General features: G+C 45.9%; 1 protein-coding gene across 2 annotated transcripts in view; it reads left to right on the top strand.

The window, feature by feature from the left end:
• The first annotated feature begins 436 nt into the window (after positions 1–436).
• ETNK2 (ethanolamine kinase 2) overlaps positions 437–22,692 on the top strand; it is a 53,366-nt gene continuing 31,110 nt past the window's right edge. Inside the window, exons 1-3 of one of the 2 annotated variants that reach the window (XM_083172868.1) lie at positions 437–721; positions 8,984–9,243; positions 13,787–13,918. In XM_083172868.1, coding sequence (XP_083028994.1) covers positions 578–721; positions 8,984–9,243; positions 13,787–13,918 — 536 coding nt within the window. In that variant the 5' untranslated portion in view covers positions 437–577. Of the gene's footprint in view, positions 722–847; positions 1,094–8,983; positions 9,244–13,786; positions 13,919–22,692 lie in introns of those variants that run through there. The other variant, XM_083172869.1, reaches the window with a different exon arrangement.

Raw genomic sequence — 22,692 nt, 5'->3', positions numbered from 1 at the left:
CTCCATCTGATGAGGCTGCTCTCGCACCTGTCACCTGGGAGAGGAGAGGGGGGAGAATACAGCCTCACCGCATGGTCCGGGGGTGTAATAAAAACTGGAACGGTCCAGACCACACGGGGAGGCTGTAATCTCCCCTTCCCCATGTCCCTGGTGTGAGCAATCACAGGCATCCCCCCGGACAAGACACCCCCCGCATGGGACACCCCTCGGACCAGACACTATAAGCTCCGGAATGCAGAGTTTGATGTCTGGTCCGGCGTTCCGGTGTCTTTATCCGGGTCCGGTTTTTACTTAGTCCCTACAGTATGTTATGTATGAGTGAGTACAGAGAGCGTTCTCCTTCTACTCCTGCTGCTGACTGAGTCCAGCTCTTATGACATCAGCCTGTAGGAGGAGGAGGCCACTGAAGTATGCTGCGCTCTCCTCCTCCTTCTCCGTCTCCTTTTCACTCTCTTTACAGGGAAGGGTGACAGTGGGTGACAAGTCCCGGCCCTTTAAACCCCCCCTCTCCCCCCTCCAGTGGGTATTTCCCACCTGAGGAGGGGGCCGAGTTGTCAGAGCACAGAATCAGTCGGGGATGGGTGAGCAGCAGTGTCACAGTGACAGCCCCACGCTGCGCGCTCTCAGCATATGTGTGGATGAGCAGAATGTCATGCCCGGCGCCCTCAGCCTTATCCAGCAGCTGAGACCTGACTGGAATCCCCGCGATGTACAGACAAAGGTACAGTGACCCGGGGACGACAGGGCAGAACTTCGTGCACTCACACACACTGACATCAAGACGTGCAGTGACAACAAGACATGCAGTGACAACAAGACGTGCAGTGACAACACACAACGCAGCTAGTGTGTGTAGTACATTACAGGTCTGTTCAACAGGGTATATTATGTTGCTAGGTGACTGCACCGTATGAGCAGGCCCGTGTGTAGCATGCAGATCCAGACTCCAGCAAGAATGCACAGTGTACAGAACTGCAGCCTGATGACTTTACCTTCCTGTCAGCTGCACCATCAATCGGGGTGGTGTGGTGTGTCCCTTATACACACCAAGGAGAAGAAGAAAGTGTGAGTCTGTGTATGTCATCATGCGCAGGTATGCCGGCTGGCGTTATACACAGACATACACATACAGACACACAAACACACACTGCCTTCTTGTAACATTCGAAGAGATTTCGCTAATCTCACAGAAGTGTCACAGTGCATGCTGACAGCGTCCTACAACATGTCTCCTCCCATGTGTCATACACATCCCCTCCCCTCTCATGTGCCACACTATGTCCTCAGTATTGTTAATGATATTGTGGATCAATTTGGCTATATAACCAACGTCCTGCGGGTCCCGGTGACATCTCCATATTGTTTACCAATTTTGCTCAGTTTATACACTCAATATCGGCCACCCACAGCCGATATGATTAGCTGTATCGGTGGCAGGCAGGGTCGGCTAGTCTGCTATAGCCTGCTGCTTTTACATCCTATGCCTGATCTTTCATTTATGTACTGGCAGCTGACACTGAAACAGAAGTAGACCTTGGGGTTCATATGGGTCCAAATTCATCCCCTTCCCTAAAGTTTGGGGTCTGCGAATGTGCAAATATGCACATGCGCAAAGCCTGAGTGTTTCACACTTGCCGAGCCGTTCGCTTGAGGAGGGGAGGGCCTAGGACAGGCAGGGGCGGTTGCAAGGGAATCTTTAAAAACACTAGGCGTTCCCCTGAGAACACAGGCGTGACAATGCCTGCTTGGGGTGGGCGGGTGATGTCACTTGACATCAGCGCTGCCCCCTATTTGGCGATCTGCGGGCATCTGAAAAGTAAGTATGGACAGCATCACATCCGCCAGCCATCTGTATGTATTTACCCCACAGCAACCCTGTCATCAATACTAGTGAGTTCTGTGCCCAGGTCCAAAGATACTCCTCATACGGCATTAAAGAAAAAAAAAGAGGCAGTTAGTACCTTGTTGCAATGAGTTGCTGTTGCTATGCAACCTCCATTGCTGTGTTCTTAACATATTCTCCCTTGTATGGCCACAGTGACCCCAGTGTTTGCCAGACATGCCTGCTCTTCAGCAGCATATGCCCCACATACCCTAAATGCCTCCATGACATTGCCCCTTTACAGCAGCATGTTCCATACCCTCCAACATGACCCATTCCATTAGGTGAAAAATGCTCTGTTTCTGGACTTCCTTACCAGTGACAGCTACAGAGGTAGGGTTGCAGCACAGTCCAATATTCAAAAAGGGGAGCCACACCTACTGCCACCCCAAACATCACAGTCCTGGACTCACTGGCAGTTGATGTGACCCCCTTCTTTGAATACTGGACTGTGCTGGAGTCCAACCTCTGTAACTGCAACTGGCAGGGAAGTCCAGGAACAGAGCATTATGTACCTAATGGAATGGGTCATGTTGGAGGGTATGATGTTCCATACATGCCTTCCTGTGAGCCAAATGCCCCTACAAACTCCTTCACATGCCTCCTCAAGCTGCATGTGCACAGCACAGCAAAGCCGGCCATCACATGCACAAGCCTCAGTGGGTCAATTGGGTTTCTTTGGATACCTCTTCAGGAGATTCTTACAAAGAGAGACCCATAGACGGCATTGCCTGTGGGGCTCAAGCTCCAGAAAGTTATCACTTCTTGAGCTTGATGCATATGGGCACATCTGTAGATATCTACAGATGGAGCGCCTCCCAGCCAGCCTGCAGGATCACCAAATGTCCTGAGCTGGTGCAGACCGGTGGACAGCAGCTCCATCTGACGTCCCCCTCAGCACGGCGGCATGGAGTGGATTCCCAGCCTGTCTCCGCTTCAGGAGCAGGGTTCGTGGGGGCTGCGGGCGCTGTTGGGGGAGCAGCGGAGAGCCGGCGGAGGACTCCGATGGAATAGGGCGCACGAGCATCTAGTGCGCGTGCTCCCTTTCCATCAGCTGGTGGCGTGGCCTGGCGAATGGTGACAGAATCACCAGGAGCAGCTCCAATGTGAGCTGTTCCATCTGTATGAGGACTGCTGTGCTGCGTGTCAACAGCAGATACCTCAGAACACAGCAGTTTTTGTATCTTATTAAAAACACACTTTGGGTACAGTGTACATGTGAACACAAGTCAGCTCTAAATACACCTGCATTGCTGACACAGAATTAAAAGTGAATATTAACTCATGCATTGTTGTACCAATCCACGTGATGCATGCAATCTGTATTTGTAACTTGAGTCCATAGCCATCATCATTATCTGGGTACAAATGCACCAGCCCCTATCCTTTGTGTCAGTCAATAAAAACACTTTTTCATACTTTACCATCTATGAGTTCGATGCTATTGGCTGCTGATTACCCAACCTTGCTTCTGCTGTTACTCCAAAACCTGGTCTGGATCCTCCACATTACCCTCATGTGGTATATGCTGTCTCTGCCACATCACATATTGCAGTATAAAAAGTTATATATTCATATTTGTGGGTTAGAACCTTAAGGGTCATACACACGTTGAGATGTGTGCTAAGAATTTTTGCTAAGATATTTAGGGTAGGCGATTTCCCGATGTCTAAATCGCCCATAGAGAGCCCATACACATGCAGCGATGTGTGCGATTTTGCTAAGTGGTTTTGCTAAGTGATTGTACTTAAGCAAAAAAAAAGGCAGGCTAGTGGTTCAGGATGGCGTAGATCGCGATCGCTATAGCTCATTCTGTACACACACAGCTATTTGCAGTCACTTGCTAAGCAATTTGACTAGATTTTGACTGCATGATGCACTGATTTAATAGCGGGCGATAGCGACATGTGGAGGCATACACACAGACAAATCTGTGCTTACTTTCTAGTCAGATACAGTAGCTTAGAAAAGAGCACAAAATCACTCCGTGTGTATGCTCCTTTACAATTTAATCTAAATATTTGTAATATTTATCACTACAGATCCATAATAAAGGAGACAGCCTTATCTGACATTGCAAAATTAGTATTTTTTATTTCTGTATAACCTGGAAATATTCTCAAATCATGAATGGTTCTGGAAGAGAATTGCATCCCATAAATAACAGAGTCTCTGCCAAAAGCCTCTTGTGCTGTAAATCTGTTTTCATTACCATTTGTATACAGCACTTAAACACTGTATATCACATAAGAAAATGAATGTTATTCTGAACAGAGCAGTGTCTCTGCTAGAAAGTACCTGAAGGGAGCTGCCACTTTCTCCTGGTATATGGGCTAAACCTACTGTAGGATGAATTGGAAAGAAAATACCAAGCCAGTTCTTTAGGGAAATAAAGAACCTAATGCTTGCAAAGTTCTACTGTGTTGGTATCTGGCCATAATGTATTGGTCTCTTTTATATTTCTCTAAAATATGCATTAAAGGATGGTTAGACATTATTTAGTGGTAATATTAAGTGTGATCACAAGCCGGTCTTATACAGTTACATTATTTGCAATCCCTTGATCTCTTCCCAGAGTTCCCCATCAATGTAATTGAGATTTTTAGTCTCCTAAAAATACAATGGCAATACTAGTGTTATAACAACAAGTATTATATAATTGGCCCATTATCAGGTTGGGAAATTACCTAAAATATGACTATATGAGTTGGCAAGCAGGCAATGGTTGTTATTCAGATTTGATCGCAGCGGCAGTCTGAGTGAAATCCCACCCTATGCAAGCCTGCAAATTGCTTAGCAAGGCTGGCTAAAAATTGTCTGAATGGTCAATTAGATGCAAATTTATACACAAACCCCTCAGCATCGAATGATTTTTCCAGTGTGTGCAGTCTCTGTGTAGCCTGCATTTTCTCTGACCGTCCCAGAAAACATCCAATTACCACCCACAAACACCAGCTTCCTGTCAATCAACTTGTGTGCAGCCAGCGATAAAAAAAAAAGTTGCTGGATTCTATCTCAGGATGGTCTTGCGAATGTACACTGCGATCCATACGCATGTGAAGTCTATCCATAATTGTTTGCACTGCAAATTCACGACCATGCAATCAGGTCTGAATAACCCCCCAATATGCGCTCCTGATTGTCCTGCCATACAATTGTAAAAATTCAACATGATATTTTTTCCTGCAAAATTCTATGGGAAATAGGTTAAAAAAGTACCGTACCTTCAAAAAAGGCACATTAATGTTGTTTATCATTCTATAAATCTTATATTGCCCTTAAGAAAAATCTTTGGCTCTCTGAATAGCTTAAAAATAGTTGATTTTCATAGTTCTTTTCATAGAACATTTGAAAAGTTTGGGGTGCATAAAATGACTATTAACTATATTTTTGTGGGTGCATAAAATGACTATTAACTATAATTTTTGTAATTTTAAGCCACTTCTAAATGTCTTGTACATATGCATACTGCATAACAATGGGCAGCTCATATCTGTAGCAAACGATAGACACACCTATACAATTATGCACCTTTTTACCATATTATCTGCTGATTGGCAAAATAATTGTATAGGTGTACTGTAGATAAAAGTAGCGTTAGGTAATAAACATCTGTAAGTGTCCTTCAACGCTCGAACTGGAAACTAAATGAATTCCCCAACTGCCTCTATGGGAAAATGATCTGATCAATAATTATAATTTGATGTGGTACAATTTTCTAACAATCAAAAAATTTGAGGTATGAATTTTTTTTATAGTTAATTAATGCAGATATTTGCTACAGATCAGTTTCACAAGCACCTTACACGCTATCAAATAATAAACTCTTTCTTGTACACTTCGTACTTTGTTACACTACTACACTTGGGTTATTAAGCTGGGCATACATTAGGAAGACTTCTATGGGGAAAGTCTCCCGTGATCCTCCCTAGAGCAGCCCGGGACCTTCCCAGGCAGCAGGATCACATGCGATATATCGTATGTGGTCCTTTTGCATACAGCATTTCTCGTCTACACCTGGCATGACTCGCTGGCTCTTGTGCGATGCCCACGGGACTGCGCATCACACCTGCTGTCAAATAGGTGGGATTTGGACCTTTTATGCAATCGATTGCTGCAATCGCATAAAAAGTGACCAAATAGCATGTATATTGCCTAGTGTATGGGCACCTTTAGTTAAGCTGGGTACACAATATACTATGAGTGATAAGCACGATAAAGATCACTAACGATATCTCAGTTTATACCCACTATATCGTTAATGGCATATGCTCCCATGAATCATTAAACAGAACCTTGATTGTCTGAACATGCAGTGACTGCATGTTTGGCAGGATGTCTCCAGGTGATGTCATTGAAGGACACTTAATACCTGATCCATAGATTGTTTGTTTTGCAGCACCGCCAATAGCGATATCGGTGGTGCCACATATCGTAGAGTGTGTACAGGGCATTACACCCTCCATTACCCCAACAGTCCTGAACTCTCTAAAATATTGGGGTTTTAAAATGTAACATATGACAAATGATGTGAACAAAGAAAAGCTGTTTATTTATAAATACAGTAGTTAGGTTACATTATTACAATACAGACTAGTGAGTATTAACAATCTGATGCTAGAAAACAGGTGCAGAGTCCAACAGCAACAATCTTGCAGCTGAACTTCTGGTCATTGCCATAATGTCAGATTATGCCCTGAAATAGTGGAATTCAAATCCAAGCTTTGTTATTAGGGTATTGGCATTTTCTGTAAAAATTTAGGGGTTCGGATGAGGCGCTCCCACTTCACATATGTAATCTTCAGTGTTGATAGTATTATGTTATATTCATGTGTTCAATACCTCAAAGAAAAGAAAAACACACTTCTCATGGTGCAGAATTTCTAAAAATATGGTTTAAAACCACCACAACATGTGTTCTTTTTACTCCATACCAGACAGAGGCCACGAGATGCCTCCCAGATTCTCCACAATATATTTCCAGCGATTAAAAACTTGTAAAATCTTAATTTACCGGGCAGGGGAGAGGGGAGCAGGCATACAGGCAGGGAACCGGGACACGGGAGCCCAGGCACAGGTCACGGGAGCAGGGGAGGGGGCTCCCCTGTGACCTGTGCCTCGGCTCCCAGCTCCGGAGTCCTAGTTCCCTGCCTGTTTGCCTGCTCCCCTCTCCCCTGCCCGGTAAATTAAGATTTTACAAGTTTTTAATCACTGGAAATATATTGTGGAGAATCTGGGAGAATCTCACCTCATCCAAACCCCCCCCCCTCCCCCTTTACACAGTAATAAATCATGCCTAGCATGAATCGAGTCGCCTATCTGAGTAGTGTTTTTTAGTAACTTGCTACTGTTTTACTTTTAGTAACATTTAGTTAAATCTTTTATTTGTGTTACTTACTAATTTTCATGTATTAAAGGGAATTTTCATTTTTATTTTTTTTTATTTTACACTACCACTAAGTAAAAAAAAACATTTCAACCTAGCTCACGTCAGGCTAATGCTTGTGTCGACCGAATGACATGTCGACCTTGGCTGGTGTTGACATTCAGTGGTCAACCCAATGCATGTCGACCTTAGTGCTGTCGACCTAACGACTACATAATACTGCATAATACTACAATTTAAAGATTTACGTCATGTTTGGGCCTTCCAGAAAGATGATAATAGAGATAAGCATTTACGGTAATCACGTGGAGGTGAAAAGCTTATTATTGCTTCTATAGTAATGCTGTAGGGCAGGCACTGGCAAATTAATACCGTATCCACATATATTATATAATGCACACTTCTTTCACATGTGAAGACCACTTGTGAATGTACAGCATTCAACTTCCCATGCAATTTGGAATATACAGCATATATCTTACCCTAACCTCATCTTTCTCAGGTTTATAAATACACCAGTGAGTTTGAGTTGGGAGTTTACAGGCTTACAAGTCTACTCATACTGTTGCCTCAAACAGCCTTATTATAACTTGTCAATGGATGTACAGGCTCACATAATAAACTAACCTGAGTAACGTGTATGACTTGTTTTGTGTATAGTATACACAGTCCATTGATGAGTATTTCAACCCTGTAATAGTAGTCCCTTAAACAGGAAAGAAAGGTCAAAGGACCATTACAAAAAAAATATTTGGCATTTCTCCAAAATTCCTGAACATACTGTCCCAAATTAAAAGCACACTTATATATTGTTCAAAGGCAAACATGCCCCCTGGTACCTGATAATATCATTCAGCCGAGGGTGGGACTGATGCAGCCAATCGGCTTCCAATGTAGTAGGGAGTACTGGCATTTAGTCATTAGATTGGAGGTGACAGTGCCATGAAGATAAAGACCAGAAAATAAACAATATAAAATAGTGTAAACACCTTAAACTGTGTAATATACAAGTGATGCACCACCTGCTGTCACTGTAGCAAAGTCCTGTTGGAGAAAGTGCGCTATATAAATAAAACTGACTTACTAAAGACCAGATTTTGTGGTGTGTGTTGAAAACAAAAGATCTAATCTAGTTAAGCCCTGTACACACATGTTAGTATGTTCCAAGAGCAATATTGGCGGTATTTTCCTTTGCACTCACTGGCAAATGATATTGAACGTATATGCTGAATGATGTCATTAACAATATCTTTCAGTGATGTCACCTGGCCCCCCCGCTGACATTGTGCAAGCTGCACAGATGCCTGGGGCGGTGGGGAGGGTGTCATTACTGATGGGCGGGAGTGCACATCAGTAACGATATTGAGCATAAACACTAAGCGTTTTTATTCTGTATGGGACCTAACACAGAAAATACATTTTTATCAAAAGCAATCTTAGCTATCGACACTGCACTGCAGTTTTAAGTCTGTAATGTGATGTCATAATAACAAGCTAATTGGAATACAATTTATTTATTTGCAGTTTCTTATATAGGGCAGCAAATTCTGTTGCGCTTTACAATACTTTACTATTTATAGTTCCAGTAAACATACATTACTAGAATTTCAGAAATGAATTAAAGATTAACTCCGGTGGACAACATGTACTGATAAAAAACATATTCATAAAATTGTTGATAACTGAACATATGTATTTCTCTCATTATTGTGCAGTTGTTTACCGATGGCATCACCAACAAGTTGCTGGCCTGCTACGTGGACACAACAATGAAGGACGCAGTACTAGTGCGCATCTATGGCAAGCGGACTGAGCTGTTTGTTGATCGTGAGGATGAAGTTACAAGCTTCCTGTTGTTGCGCACTCATGGTTGTGCTCCTGAGTTATACTGTACTTTTCAAAATGGCCTCTGCTATCAGTTCATGCATGGCTTAGCACTTGGACCAGAACACGTGCGCCAACCTCATATATTACGGTAACATTTAATGCCAGAGCAGCAGGCAGTGGGTTACCTTTTACTATATAGACTGTCATAAAGCGAAACGGGTCTGAAAGTTCGTATTTTAGTTTACATGTTCTGTCATAGTAGCAGGTATACACATGTAATTCTGTTTTTGCATATAATGTACAAATCCTGAGCAGCTTTATTTTTACAGTGTGATTTAGGGATGATAACAGGCCTGTTCCATTTTGAGTTTACCATCACGCAGCACAGAAAGGCTGGATTTACTCATAACTCTATACGAGGCCTAATATTCATAAGTTACTGTACCAGGTATCACTACTGTACATCATGCACAGGGGTCAGTGAAGCCATCGCTGCCTAAGATGTAACATTGGTATTACTGTGATAAACTATAACTATAATAATTATAATTGTTATAGAAATAGTAGCATTTATTAACCCCTTCACTGGTGCTCCTGAGAATTTTCTGGGTAATGCTACAGTGTGCAGAATGCTTAACCCAGAAACCACTGCCTGCGCTCCCTCCTGCTGGGCAACGCCACTGAGCTGAGCGCTGAGATCAGCACTGCGCTTAGCTTTAGTCACTGCCCGGCCCTGCCTCCTTTCACGGCTGTGTGCTGCCTTTCACGGCTGTATGCGGCCTTTCACGGCTGTGACCTTGCTAACGGCATGCTGCACACAGTCGGGTTGCAAGGGCCGGGGGAAGGGCCGAGCAGCAGCTGATGGAGTGCGCTCCCTGAAAAAAAACACCACTGAAGGGGTTAATACTGTGCCACAAAGTTCAGCAGAGCCATACAGAGTAGTGATTCAGTTATGGCAGCAATAAAAATAACGTTGCAGTGTGTATGTGTGTACACATATAAATGGAAGTGGCAGTGTATGGCAGTGTTGGTGAATTTAAATTTAAACAAGGGCATGGTTTGGTAGGCTTGTGTGAATTAATGCTTTTAAATTATAATTTGAAGGAATAGAGGTTGGGGTAGTGTGCGATGGACACAGGGTAAGCCTACCATAAATGGGCGGCAATGTGTGTGAAATCTTAAGCTGGCAATATATATATAACGACTTGTCTAGGACCTGATTGTATGCAGGTCGTAAGAGCGATCGAACGAGCAAAAGCACATATGATCTGCTTACGGCCACAAGCAAAGCCAACAGATAATAAATGCAGCACATTTGAACAGAGGATCGACCTCTCGGACTGTGGGACTGCACATCATATCGATATACCTCACGATGTGCACACAATCAATTGCACAACCTGTTGAAATCATGCAGATTGGCCAGATATCGTTCTAGTGTAGATCAGTGGGGAGGAGAGGCAGGTGTTTTTGCCCAGTGTGTATGGATAACGATTATGGGAAAAATTGCTGGGCTGAAAAATGCTCAGTGCATACTGTTTTAGCAAATTGCTATGGAAAGCCGTCCACTACCTCGCTCATCTGCTGGTAATACCGAGCGGCCGGGCCAACGATGATGCGGGAGCGCGCATCACCACTCATCGCAGCTCCGTACACACTGGGGGTTATTCTGGTTGATTCACAAGGCTGCGAATTCGCAGCCTTGCGATTCCACCAAACCCCTCCCTGTGATTAAATGCCCACCCGTCCCCCTCTCGCAGTGGAAGTTCGCCCGCACAGGCTGCGAATGGATGTTAAGCATAAACATCCATTCGTATGCCTCGGGTAACCGCCCACATCTTTCGATGGTCGGCGACCATTGAAAGATGTGGAAGGTACAAGCATATAAAATATGCATGCTATATAAAATATGTATGCTATATAAAATAAATGCGCGCACGGATATGGGTGGTCAGCTGCCTGCGTCACCGCCTCATTACCATGAGAACGTCCAGCATTCTCATGGGAACGCCTATGGAACACTGGGCGTTCCCATATGGTAATGAGGCAGCCAGACGCCCCCCACCCTTCTCTGCCCCCTGCACACTGTCATGGGTGTGTGCCCCCTACGTCTGCGCATGTGCAGAAATGCACCTGCGCATGCGCAGACGGGCAACATTGGTCGCACGGAGGACAGAATGAACTTGAATAACCCCCACTGGGCGGCTTTCAAACTGACAGCCGCTCAAACGAGTAAACTGAGCGGCTTTCAGCTGAAGGTCACCCAGTGTGAATGGGCCTTAAGGACTGTAGAGAGAGAGTAGGTTGGAGATATAGGGAAAGAGAGGAGGCATGAGTAAAGAGTTTATGTAGTATGTTTAAGGGCACATAGGGAGCTGGTTTATAGAGTGGCAAAGCTGCGAATCTTAAGCAGAGCAATTTGAATGAAAGATCATTAGCGGCATTAAGAAGAGTTTAAAGAGGAGAGAGGCAGATAAGAGAGGATAAAAATGTCATAATAGGTGAGATAGGTTAAGGGACTGGGACAGAATTTTTCTAGCATCTAAAAACTATGGTCTAATCCTCGTAATGGTCTGGGTGCCTCACCCATTCATAGTGGTTCTCTCTCCAGATCATTGCCAGGATTAAAGCAGTCAAGGGTGATGCCCTGGCAGTAGACATGAGGGACTAAAGAGATGGAAATATTGCTACTAGACAAGAAGAGGTGGGGTGGAAATGTGAAACGGCCGAAATACGGTAGTAGTTTCCTTTTTTTTTACCTATATTTTCATTTATATTCGTATGGGTATACGAATACAAATGAATACAACTTCGAAAGAATAGGCATGGAATCACCCTTCAGTCAAACGTTGATTCCAAATTTACTAAAACCTCCTACTGTATGCTGAATACGTATTTCAGTGTAAAAGCCTGCACGGATGTCAGATCTGTGCAGGCTTATGTGTGTAAAAAAAGACAAAATAAATAAAAACCTGATTTGCGGTCCCCCCGCCCAGCAATAACCAGACCCGGGCTCACAAAGGCAGTCCTGGTGACCGGCACTGGTTTCCAAAATACCCAACCTTCGAAAATTTGGGAAAAAAATATGCATGCCTTTATACAATTCAATGCCAATGCTACTCATAGGCATTCATATTGATATACGCATACACATACGTACCGTTAATAAATTTCCCCCAATGAGTTCAGTTTTGCATACATTAAGCTTGAGGAAGGTTTGAGACATCCAGGAAGAGGTAGTGGAAAGTCAGTCAGATTAACAAGAGAGGAGAAATGGGGAAAGGTACTGAGAGGTGGGGTGTCTGACAATGGTGCAGTGCCACCTGGGTTTGTAGGATGGGAGGGGGGGGGAGCTGAAGGCCTTAAAAATGACTGCTTGGGTAAAGAGTGAATTACTATAGGAAGAAAGAATTTAATGGAGCTAATATGGGAGCATTTATGGAGGAAGCAGTTCAGTTTTGATTGTCAGGCTTTTTTTCTATAATAATTTGGTCTGTTCTGTCTCCAACATTTATGCTCAATGAAAGCTGGAGCGCGTGCCTCAACAGCTGCCATTGTTAGGAGCAGGAATGTGCCGCTAAGGACGTGTTAAGTATGGGGAGAAGTGTAGCAGCATTGGGGGGTGATTTATCAAAGCTTAGTGACAGATAAAGTGGAAAGAGATAAATGCCACCATAGTGCTCCTTATTCACAATATGCCACTCAGTAGTGTCTCCTATTAATATATTAATACATAGATTACAAAGTAGAGGTCAGTGTCTATATGTAATGCCAGTGCATTGTCCCCATCCCGAAATAGACTGTTCAAACATAAATGGTGGCTGCCTTGCCAGTAGTGGGCCTGGTTGTAGGTCATCATGTACAGGGATCTGCTGAGGTGAGGTAATGGCCACTCCACATCTTCTTCAAGCACCTTTTCTCTGGTTATTGTGCAGAGGACAGTCACAAGATGTCAGATCCCCTGTAGCAACAGCAGGAGAAGTTCCTCAGAGAGGAAGCAGAGATGAGAAGCCTGAGGTGAGGGACTCCCACTACTCCTCTGGCCGGTCCTCATCCTTCCATCTTGTTATGGCCCACGCTGCAGTGGCCACTGGTGTATCTGAGTCCTCCTGATAATGCTATCAGATGGTATATTTCCTATCCTCTGCAGTGTGAACAGCCTGGATAACCTGAGGGTTTGAATGTAATTAGATAAGCACATGAGTCCTACCTTTTCTCTCTTAGGGCCTGATTCAGACCTGTTCGCTAGGCTGCATATGTCCGCAGCCTAGTGAACAGGTAAACGCCACCCGACATCTAAAAGTATAATAAACACAGTCTGGAACAGTGGTTGCAATAGCAAAATGACACTATAACATAGCTTGAAACAATATAAAGAAAACAAATGTGGACTACTTTTAATTTTGTTTTCTGTCTTAATGTGAGAAACGTATGTACAATACATCTTATTCACATTTTTAAATCCTGTTTATACTCTAGTACACTTATTGCTTTATGTGTAACAGGATCTAAATGTTTTATCTAAATCAATTGTAATCATTTTGTTTTTTAATGTTTTGTTTCGCAAATGTTGGGGGTAAAAATAAATGGACAGATGGCTTGCCAGGGGGTACCCCAGCTGAAAATGACTGAGATCTACTGATTTAGAGAATGATTCCTAATTCGACTTCTTAAACTATTCTTCTTAACAGGTTAATTGCATCTGAGATGGCCAAATACCACTGTATTCCTGCTCATAATGGCTGCCTACCAAAAGCTGCTTTGTGGCAGAAGCTGAAAAAGTATATATCCATCTTGCACACTGATGACGGAGCCCAGGGCAGGTATGTAGCTGGCAGGAGTGATTCTACTCAGTGCAGCAGCCTGTACTGGAAATACCCCTCTCCAACAATGTGTACATTATACGGCTACATGCAAAGTGCTACTGTAAAGATCTATGAAGAAACTACTAATTACTATCTATATAAATTGTCAGAGAGGCACACATTCATCTATTGCCATCCACGGTGATACAACTGCAACAATTGTTTTTCTATCTATCCATCCCGAGGCAGAATACCATTGGTCCAGCAAGTGCATTGAGCACAGTGGTCTCTACTCTGGTCTGGGCAGAAGTGGGCCCCTTAGTCCTAAGAACTGGTCTGGGGTCCACTTCTGCCCAGACTAGCAAGGAGTTATCCCATGGGTTCCCCACAGACCATTTTGAGCAATGTCAGATGAATGGCCCAGTGCAGAGAGCAGGGTGAACCCCAGTGCCTGAGGTACCTGCCGCTTACCTTATGGCTGAAGGGCTGACATTTCCGGTGCCTGCTCATAGAGTCCTGTCACCCAGTTCTCCCCCCTCCCCCGCTCCTCTGCCTTCTGCTGTCAACCTCTGCCCACCACTGCCTTTTGCTGCCCCCCCCGCCACCTCTCCCTGTCACTGGTTCCCTCTGCTCTTCTTTCACTCCTGCTTTTCACTGTCACCCTCTGCCTCCTCCTGCACTATACTGGCATCATTTGCCTCTCCCTGTCATCCCCTGGTTCCCCCTGCCCTTCTTCTTCCACCCCTGCTTTCCACTGTCACCCTCTGCCCCCTCGCCGGCTTATGTTGTCACTCTCTGCCATTCCCTGTCACCCACTGCTTTGTAGCATATTGTGAACTACGGTTGAAGTGGGGGAGGGGGGCCCAAATAATATTTTGCACCTGGGCCAAGTTTTCCCACTCTGTCATCTTTCTCTCTCTCTCTCTCTCTCTCTCTCTCTCTCTCTCTCTATATATATATATATATGTCACGCCTGGAGCATTTTGTGGACCCGGTACTGACACGGGAACTTCAGGAGTGTCTGGAGCTCTGTATAACAAATGTGCTGGACGAATGATCGGCTGTTGCATGAATAGGTTTAATACCGGTAAGACTGTGACAGCAACAGAAAGTTCACCCGCAGGTTTGTCAGCGTCGCCGACGTGAGGGTAGGCACTTTGGCGGAGGTAATACCGGAATGCAAGGTGCTTGGAAGACCACCGGGAGTGCGGAGCAAGGCAATATATTGGCAATACAGGACCTCGGCAGAAGCGGATAGCTGAACTGGTAGTTGCACTGGAACCAGCAATATGCACGATTGTAATGGAGCACAGAGAACTAGTGGCCACAGTACTGGACTGTGGAGACGTTGCACTGGCAACTTCCTGTACCAGGCCTTCCTCCTAAATACCCCTCAGGGCGGATCCCATTCGTTTGGGACGTCCTAGACCGAAGTAAGGGCAAAACGGCTGTTTGCCCACAACCAAGATGGCGCCCCGAGAGTCCGGTGCTCAGAGGACTACTCCCAGCTCCAGGCAGCTCAGATCTTGCCTGCAAGCCTGAGGAACACCCAGCCACACGGGACCAGTGCCAGCAGCCTGCACCTCCACCAGTGGGACCCCTCCAGAGCGCCCTCACAGGTATTCTACGCTGCACCAGCGTCCCCCTGTGGCAGGCCATGACAGTACCCCCCCCTTTTTAGGGTGGCCTCAGGACACTTCCCGGGTTTCTCTGGGTGTTCTTTGGGAAATTTACGAACTAATGCTGGGGCGTGGATGTCTGAAGCATACTCCCAGGATCTTTCCTCATGACCATATCCCTTCCAGTCCAAAAGGTATTGTAGAGGTCTGTAGCGGAAACGAGAGTCCAATATTTCCTTAACCTTGAATTAATGGTTTTAACAGGGAAATGTGGAAAGATGATGGGACCTTGAGATAGGAAGGTAACTTGAGTCTATAGGCTACTGGGTTGATGACTTCTATCACAGGGAATGGCCCGATAAAGCGAGGAGCAAACTTCATGGATGGAACCCGTAACCGCAGATTTTTAGTAGACAGCCACACTTGATCTCCTATGGACAATCTTGGAACTGCTCTGCGCTTTTTATCAGCCCATTTCTTGTAACGGGAAGAAGATTTCTTCAAGTTGAACAGTACTTTGTTCCATATTTTTGAGAAGTACTTCAAAGATTTCGTAACTGCAGGGAGATCTAATGTGGGTAGTTCAGGGAATCCAGGAACCTTAGAATGGTTTCCGTAGACGATGAGAAATGGTGAAAACCCGGTCGATGAATGATAAGTGTTATTATGGGCGAACTCAGCCCATGGCAATTCAGGCGCAGTGGGTAACTTCTTTAATGGGATGAAATGGACCATTTTTGAGAACCGATCGATAACGACCCAAATCGTGGTGTAACCTTGAGAGGCAGGTAGGTCAGTAACAAAGTCCATCGATAGATGTGTCCATGGGCGTTGAGGAATGGGTAAGGGCAATAGGACCCCGGCAGGTGGTTGTCTGGGTACCTTGTGCTGTGCACACTTGACACAAGAGGAGATGTAGGCCGTCACTTCGGCTTTTAACGTGGGCCACCAATAGGACCTTTTTAGGAAGTCCACTGTCTTGTGAACACCAGCATGACCCGTGAATCGGGAGGCATGAGCCCAGGTGATAAGTTTCCTTCGGAGATGGGAAGCAACATAGGTTTTCCCTGTCGGTGGTTGTGGCTGAGTCACGGCAAATACTTTTGATTCTAGGAATTCTTTGGAATTTGCTCGTCGGAAGGCAAAGAACGGGATAAAGCATCTGCTTTCTGATTTTGGGACCCTGGTCAGAAGGTTAAAGTAAAATTAAAACGAGTGAAGAACATGGCCCACCGAGCCAGGTGGGGATTGAGTCCTTGAATGTTCTTTAGGAAGATCAAATTACGATGTAAATGGTGATCGGATGAATAGCCCCTTCAAGCAAATACCGCCATTCATCCAGGGCTAATTTTACAGCGAGAAGTTCTTGTTCCCCAATAGCATAATTTTTCTCAGCTAGAAAGAAGGGTTGACTGGTGTCCGGTTGTCTAAGGATGGGGGCCGAGGTAAATGCTTGCTTTAAGGAGTTAAAAGCAGTTTCGGCTTCGGGGCTCCATTGAGCTGGGTTTGCACCCTTCTGGGTGAGGGCTGTGAGAGGTGCGACCAGAGCAGCGAATCCTCTAATAAATTTCCGATAGTAATTAGAGAAGCCCAGAAATCGCTGGATGGCTTTCAGGGTTGTAGGTCGAGACCAGTTTAAAATGGCTTGTACCTTCTCCAGATCCATCTTAAGTCCCTGTCCTGAAATGATGTATCCCAGAAAAGGCATAGAGGATTGTTCGAAGACACACTTCTCCAGTTTACAGTACAGGTGATTCTCTCGTAACCTCTGAAGGACTTCTCGTACATGACGCCGGTGGGTTTTTAGATTTAAAGAAAAAATTAGGATATCGTCTAGATAAACTACGACGGATTTGTACAGAAGATCTCTGAATATTTCGTTGACGAAATTCTGGAACACGGCAGGAGCATTGCTGAGGCCAAAAGGCATGACCAGATATTCAAAGTGTCCGTCCCGAGTATTTAATGCAGTCTTCCATTCATCTCCGGCCCTGATCCGGATCAAATTATAAGCGCCACGGAGATCTAGTTTGGTGAAGATTGTTGCACCTTTAACTCGATTGAACAGTTCAGTAATAAGGGGAAGTGGGTAGCGATTCTTCACAGTGATTGCGTTCAAGCCACGATAATCTATGCAGGGTCTCAGACCTCCATCCTTTTTCTACACAAAGAAGAATCCTGCCCCTGCTGGCAAGGTTGATGGCCGAATGAAGCCCCTGGCTAGATTTTCTTGAATGTATTCAGACATTGCCTTAGTCTCTGGGAGTGAGAGCGGATAGGTGCGACCCCTCTGGGGATCTTTCCCGGGAAGGAGATCGATGGGACAGTCCCAACTCCTGTGTGGGGGTAAAACCTCTGCTGCTCGTTTGCTGAACACATCGGAATAAGAGACATATGGAGACGGAATTTGCAAGGAGGGAGTGACGGAAACTTTATTAAGGGGTTGGATCTTGGATAGACATGTGGAGGAACAACCTTCTCCCCACGACAATATTTCCATTTTTTGCCAGTCAATATGGGGGTTGTGCAGACTTAACCAAGGATAACCTAAGACTATCTGATGCGATGCTTTCGGTATAACTAGAAACTGAATCTGTTCCCTATTGAGGGCGCCAACATAAACAGGAAGGGGAAAAGTCTGCTGAGTCACTGACCCACAGGATATGGGACTTCCATCCACGGCAGATAATGAAATACTTCGGGAGAGGTCTCTCACGGGAATCTTTAGTTGACGGACCAATTCGGCAGTAAAGTTGTCCGCGGCTCCGGAATCTAAAAGAGAAAGCACAGTCTTAGGACCCAGAGGAGAGTCTAATGTTATGGACATAACTGGTTCTGCTACATTTGGAGACTGAGATAATACTCCTAACCTGGTGTCTCCAGGCTTGGTTAGGAGCGGAAGTTTCCCGTTCGCTGGGAGCAGTTTGCCACCATATGCCCTGCGGTACCACAGTACAGACAAAGATTATCGCGTGGTCGTCTCCCGGCCTTCTTCTGGGGTAAGCTGAGCTTGATTGATTTGCATAGGTTCGTCGGGGGGGAGCTGGAGTTGGGGCAGCCCCTGGAGTGGAAGGAGATGGCCGAAAGCGGTATCGCTCCCCTCTGTTCTTCTCTGATTGTCTATCGCGAATGCGTAAGTCCACTTTATTACACAAAGATATCAATTCGTCCAATTGGGCTGGTACATCTCAAGTTGTCAAATCATCTTTCAGACGTTCTGAGAGACCGTTCCAGAATGCTGAAATCAGTGCTTCTTCGTTCCAGTGTAGCTCTGAAGCATAAGTCTGAAATTGCACAATGTATTGGCCAAGAGACCTATTGGAGGCGCATGATCTCCATAGAGGCAGAGGTAGAGCGACCTGGTTCGTCAAAGATCCTTTTAAATGTATCAAGGAACTCAGAGTAGTTTTCTAGAAGGGAATCTTCCCGTTCCCACAGTGGAGAGACCCATTCCAGTGCAAGTTGAAAGGCTGGAGGGTGAAATGGATGTCACACTGATTGATGAATCCGCGGCACAGCTTGGAGTACCATCATACTTATTGTAGGTGGAAAGTCGGAGTGAAGACGGAGACGCTATCGCTGCGGCAGAAGCAGGAGGACTGCAGCCATATTTACTAAGGAGGCTTGAATGGCGTCCTGGCGGGCAGATATTTCCTGCAGACATTGGGCCAACCGCTGCTGGGACCCCTCTAGTCCTTACCTATACCATGTAGCAACTCCGGACTTGTTCCCTGGCCGGTTGCCGAATCCATCGGGCCTGTGCAATCTGTCAAGCCTGGAGGATTTTGTGGACCCGGTACTGACACGGGAACTTCAGGAGTGTCTGGAGTTCTGTATAACAAATGTGCTGGACGAATGATCGGCTGTTGCATGAATAGGTTTATTACCGGTAAGACTGTGACAGCAACAGAAAGTTCACCCGCAGGTTTGTCAGCGTCGCCGACGCGAGGGTAGGCACTTTGGCGGAGGTAATACCGGAATGCAAGGTGCTTGGAAGACCACCGGGAGTGCGGAGCAAGGCAAGCTGGAATATATTGGCTATACAGGACTTCGGCAGAAGCGGATAGCTGAACTGGTAGTTGCACTGGAACCAGCAATATGCACGATTGTAATGGAGCACAGAGAACTAGTGGCCACAGTACTGGACTGTGGAGACATTGCACTGGCAACTTCCTGTACCAGGCCTTCCTCCTAAATACCCCTCAGGGCGGATCCCATTCTTTGGGACGTCCTGGACCGAAGTAAGGGCAAAAACGGCTGTTTGCCCACAACCAAGATGGCGCCGTGGGAGTCCGGCGCTCAGAGGACTACTCCCAGTTCTAGGCAGCTCAGATCTTGCCTGCAAGCCTGAGGAACACCCAGCCACATGGGACCAGCGCCAGCAGCCTGCACCTCCACCAGTGGGACCCCTCCAGAGCGCCCTCACAGGTATTCTACGCTGCGCCAGCGTCCCCCTGCGGCAGGCTGTGACAATATATACTCATCTGTGTCAGTAGCATCTACAATATGTGCCCCGTGGTCTAGGCCCACACTGCACACCCTGCATCTGTATAATTATATAGAGTATCTATATAACTATCTAGAGTCCAAAGCCTATTGTCATTGCAGAGCAGCAGAAACCATCTGAAAAATAGTGCGACAACATTTTTCAGAGATTTGCATATGTTCAGTAGCGAAGTCTACATAATGCTGCCAGAGAGGAGGGGTTCACACAATCACCCTCTCCGATCTTATACCAACCCTTTGTGCCCACATGTGACCGGACAGTTGTGTGCACTAAAACAGCTGTTGGCTCACCCATATGCGGGCATTGTGTCAAAGCTAGTTGTGATGACGCTAAAGCTGCTTAGGTTTGCGTTATATGGCACCTTTTGCTGTATTTATCCATATTGTGAAAGTAGCATTCATCGTATCAGCCCTATACTGTGTGATACAGCTAAGTGAAATTCACTGAATTGCCCATAATTCCGCCGATATGCCACAGAACACTATGAGCGTCCAGTTGCCACCCAGCACCACCCACTTAGTGAAAAGTAGACATGACTCTAAATAGCCATTAGTTGCTAAAAGTTGCTTGTACTTAGATCGAAACATATGCAGATGTAAACAGACCTGCATGCAACTCCACAATATTTACAGAAATGTTAATAGAAAGTGTGCATTAATGAGTATTATATCATTAATTTGATATTGATCGCTTGGCCCCTATGTTTTATCATGCCAGACCCTTAAACTTCCTTTCAGTACCAACTCCATAGCTGTTATGATGTTCCAATGGACTGCACGACAAGAAGCAATGATACTTGCTGGAGGAACAGACAAACGGAGGCAGGATGGATAAAACTCACTGCTTTATCAGGTTAAATCAATCAGGAACAGGAATCAAGGTACAGGAATCAAGGTACAGGACAAGGCTCCAAACAACTCCCAAAAACTCCATAACTGGCCCTGAGCTCAGGGCAATTGCAGTTTTTAAACCAGAGCCAACCAATAGCTGCAGCACACAGAGACAGGCCCCTTAATGATCAGAATGTGCTGCAGCTGGGAATGGCACTCTGAGAGCAGCCCAGTCCAGCTAATTACACCAGCTGGAACTGCTCTCAGAGACCACTGCTCTGCAGGCAGAACCCACTAGCAGCACCTCTGGTCACCCACAGGTACTGCCGACAAATAAATCAGCACCTCTGACCACACAGAGGCACTGCAAGGTGAACATAACAGCAGTACCTCTGTGTAACCAGAGGTACCACAGACCAAACAAGATATACATGGCAGTCCTGACATAATGCCCCCCTTGAGAAGGCGGATTCCAGACGCCTTCTGGAAGTTCAAGCTCAGGCTTCTCTCACTGGGCAGAGCAACAGTCCATTCCGGCACCACCAGGACATCAGACGTGGACAGGACCTCCGAGATGGCAGACACTGGCTGGATCTTGGTCACTCTGAAATTTTTTTCACCATGATCGACATATCCAATGGCAGACGCAACCAGGTCCTCATGCCCGAGGGCAAGGGCAGACGGGACCACATGCCCAAAGGCAAGGGCAGACGGGACCACATGCCCGAAGGCAAGGGCAGACGGGACCACATGCCCGAAGGCAAGGGCAGACGGGACCACATGCCCGAAGGCAAGGGCAGACGGGACCTCATGCCCGAAGGCAAGGGCAGACGGGACCTCATGCCCAAAGGCAAGGGCAGACGGGACCTCATGCCCAAAGGCAAGGGCAGACGGGACCTCATGCCCAAAGGCAAGGGCAGACGGGACCTCATGCCCAAAGGCAAGGGCAGAAAGACCCCCTCCTGGGTCTATGATACATGGACCCCCTTCTGGGGCTAGATCATCATACTCGGCAGGCAGACCCTTGCGGACCTCTGGGACATCAGGCGGACCCTCGCGGACCTCTGGGACATCAGATGGACCCTCGCGGACCTCTGGGACATCAGATGGACCCTCGCGGACCTCTGGGACATCAGATGGACCCTCACGGACCTCTGGAACTTCGGGTGGACCCTCACGGACCTCTGGCATGGCAAGTGATAGTGTACTAAAAGAAATATCAGATTGTTACCTGATAATATGTTTTCCTCTACTCCACCATGGCAGCCAACACCTGTGGGTTATCTCCCTTCTGGGTAGTACTTGGAAAGGAAAAAAAGACATCCGGCCCCTATATAAGGCTCCTCCTCCTGGGCCTCCTTGTCTTCATTTCTCCAGCTTAAATATAAACTCATAGTTATTGCATAACAAATTAACAACACAGGGTCGGGAATATATGCTGCCATGGTGGAGTAGAGGAAAACATATTATCAGGTAACAATCTGATATTTCCTCTACCTCCCCCATGGCAGCCAACACCTGTGGGAGGTACCCGAGCAGTACTATAAGGGTGGGTTACCTCTGATAAACATAAGATAATATATACATATAAATCATATATTATGCATAAAAAGTTTTTTTTTTTTTTTACAAACCCTTGTTAGTTTAAATTGCTGCACTTAGCACTTTCCGTCCGAATTTTGCGTCTGCCGAGGACATAACATCTATTCTGTAGTGCCTCGTAAAGGTGTGAGCCGAAGCCCAACCCGCTGCTTTGCACAAATCTGTAATGGACGCTTCACCTTTTTCTGCCCAAGAAGTGGCTAGTGCTCTTGTAGAGTGCGCCTTTAACCCTGA

This window comes from Crinia signifera, chromosome 2 (genome assembly GCF_055691185.1).
Source record: "Crinia signifera chromosome 2, ASM5569118v1, whole genome shotgun sequence".
NCBI classification, from domain to species: domain Eukaryota; kingdom Metazoa; phylum Chordata; class Amphibia; order Anura; family Myobatrachidae; genus Crinia; species Crinia signifera.
The sequence above is the reverse complement of the archived record's forward strand: the minus strand, read 5'-3'. Positions and strand labels throughout refer to the sequence as shown.